Source organism: Neophocaena asiaeorientalis, unplaced genomic scaffold, assembly GCF_003031525.2.
Source record: "Neophocaena asiaeorientalis asiaeorientalis breed wild unplaced genomic scaffold, Neophocaena_asiaeorientalis_V1.1 scaffold7, whole genome shotgun sequence".
Lineage (NCBI taxonomy): Eukaryota > Metazoa > Chordata > Mammalia > Artiodactyla > Phocoenidae > Neophocaena > Neophocaena asiaeorientalis.
Genome location: NW_020185337.1, coordinates 2,366,030 through 2,368,226, shown reverse-complemented (window position 1 = coordinate 2,368,226; position 2,197 = coordinate 2,366,030). Strand labels below are relative to the sequence as shown.

Below are 2,197 nucleotides of genomic sequence, written 5' to 3'. Positions count from 1 at the left end.
TTCCCAAGCCCAGGTCTGCAGCCAGCGCCAAGCGGAGCCCAGCAACAGCGCAGACTGACCTCGTAGCCAGCGGTGGAGCGCGTAGCCGGGTCAAGGCGCGCCGAGCTCCGAGCGGCGGCGAGTGAGCGCAACTCCGCTTCGCCCTTCCCCTCTCCGGCTCTCGCCCAGCGCTTCTGCGGAGGGTCCCGGCTACCGGGGCCAGTTGCGTGAGCCACATACAAGCGCGCGGGCAGGCCGGGAAGATGATGATGATGTCCCTGAACAGCAAGCAGGCGTTCAGCATGCCGCACGGCGGCAGCCTGCACGTGGAGCCCAAGTACTCGGCATTGCACAGCGCCTCGCCCGGGTCCTCTGCACCCGCGGCGCCCTCCGCCAGCTCTCCTAGCAGCTCGAGCAACGCTGGCGGCGGTGGCGGCAGTGGCGGGGGCGGTGGAGGCCGGAGCAGCAGCTCCAGCAGCAGTGGCAGCAGCGGCGGCAGCGGCGGGGGCTCCGAGGCGATGCGGAGAGCATGTCTTCCAACCCCACCGGTGCGTATTTCTGCATAATCACCGCTTAAAGGCACATTTTGACAGCCCCCTTTATCTGCTTGATGTTTTTTTCATGTCTGCACAGCAAATCACCCCGCACCTCCAACCAATTCCCCCCCCCCTTATGTATTCAGAGGGTCTTTCCTTTCATATTAATTTTTAAGACCTGGAATGTTGCCTGTGCGCGTGTTGTGTTGTGTTTGCAGGCTCACTTTCCTCCTCCTCGTGCACTCGTGGCTTCTCTCCTTGGCTTCCCTCCTCTCCTCCTCACCTGCTAGTTTCAGGATTGTTATCATTATTATTTTAATTTATTTTTAACGTTCTGGGAATGTTGTAGGCGCGGCGGCGGTGTCAAGCTCTGGGCCGGAGCTTCCGGAGAGAGTGCGCACAATTCCCCGCTGAGAGTGATGTGTGCCTTTTACTTGCAATTGCAGAGCAATATATTCGGCGGGCTGGATGAGAGCCTGCTGGCCCGCGCCGAGGCTCTGGCTGCGGTGGACATCGTCTCCCAGAGCAAGAGCCACCACCATCACCCGCCCCACCACAGCCCCTTCAAGCCGGACGCCACCTACCACACCATGAATACCATCCCGTGCACGTCGGCTGCCTCCTCTTCGTCGGTGCCCATCTCGCACCCGTCCGCGCTGGCGGGCACGCACCACCACCACCACCACCACCACCATCACCACCATCAGCCTCATCAGGCGCTTGAGGGCGAGTTGCTGGAGCACCTGAGTCCCGGGCTAGCGCTGGGTGCCATGGCGGGCCCCGACGGCGCCGTGGTGTCCACTCCGGCTCACGCGCCGCCCATGGCTACCATGAACCCCATGCACCAAGCCGCTCTCAGCATGGCCCACGCGCACGGGCTGCCCTCACACATGGGCTGCATGAGCGACGTGGACGCCGACCCCCGGGACCTGGAGGCGTTCGCCGAGCGCTTCAAGCAGCGACGCATCAAGCTAGGGGTGACCCAGGCCGATGTGGGCTCCGCGCTGGCCAACCTCAAGATCCCCGGCGTGGGCTCGCTCAGCCAGAGTACCATCTGCAGGTTCGAATCCCTCACGTTGTCTCACAACAATATGATCGCTCTCAAACCCATTCTGCAAGCGTGGCTAGAGGAGGCGGAGAAGTCTCACCGCGAGAAGCTCACCAAGCCGGAGCTCTTCAACGGCGCGGAGAAGAAGCGCAAGCGCACGTCCATCGCGGCGCCGGAGAAGCGCTCGCTCGAAGCCTACTTCGCCATCCAGCCGCGGCCCTCTTCCGAGAAGATCGCCGCCATCGCTGAGAAGCTGGACCTTAAGAAGAACGTGGTGCGCGTCTGGTTCTGCAACCAGAGGCAGAAACAGAAAAGAATGAAATATTCCGCGGGCATTTAGGAGACCCACGGCCTCTCCAGGGACAGGCCCCTCCTCATCTCCTCTTTTCCCTCCCTCTCTCTCCTGCCTCTTTCCTCCCCCCCCCCCCCCCCCACACACACTTTTCGCGACTAGAAACAATTCCATTAAATGTGAATCCGGAGAAAGCGAGGATTGGAGAGCGAGCGAACGAGCAAGTCACTGAGCCCAAGTCCGGTGAGAATGTGAAACGATTTCTCAAGGGAAAGAAAAACAAAAGAAGGGATTTGTCAAGTTGTAGCAAAGTTGTCCCTTTCGACCCCACCCCACCCGGAA

General features: G+C 61.2%; 1 protein-coding gene across 1 annotated transcript; it reads left to right on the top strand.

Moving 5' to 3' along the window:
- The first annotated feature begins 242 nt into the window (after positions 1-242).
- POU4F2 (POU class 4 homeobox 2) lies at positions 243-1,903 on the top strand. Its single transcript, XM_024736193.1, has 2 exons — positions 243-527; positions 962-1,903. The coding sequence occupies exons 1-2, from the start codon at positions 243-245 to the stop codon at positions 1,901-1,903; spliced, it is 1,227 nt and encodes a 408-aa protein (XP_024591961.1).
- The last annotated feature ends 294 nt before the right edge of the window (positions 1,904-2,197 follow it).

Coding starts and splice junctions, on each gene's coding strand:
- POU4F2 (XM_024736193.1), top strand. CDS start 243: ATGATGATGATGTCCCTGAACAGCAAGCAGGCGTTCAGCATGCCGCAC. Junction 528..961: donor CATGTCTTCCAACCCCACCG/GTGCGTATTTCT, acceptor TTGCAATTGCAG/AGCAATATATTCGGCGGGCT.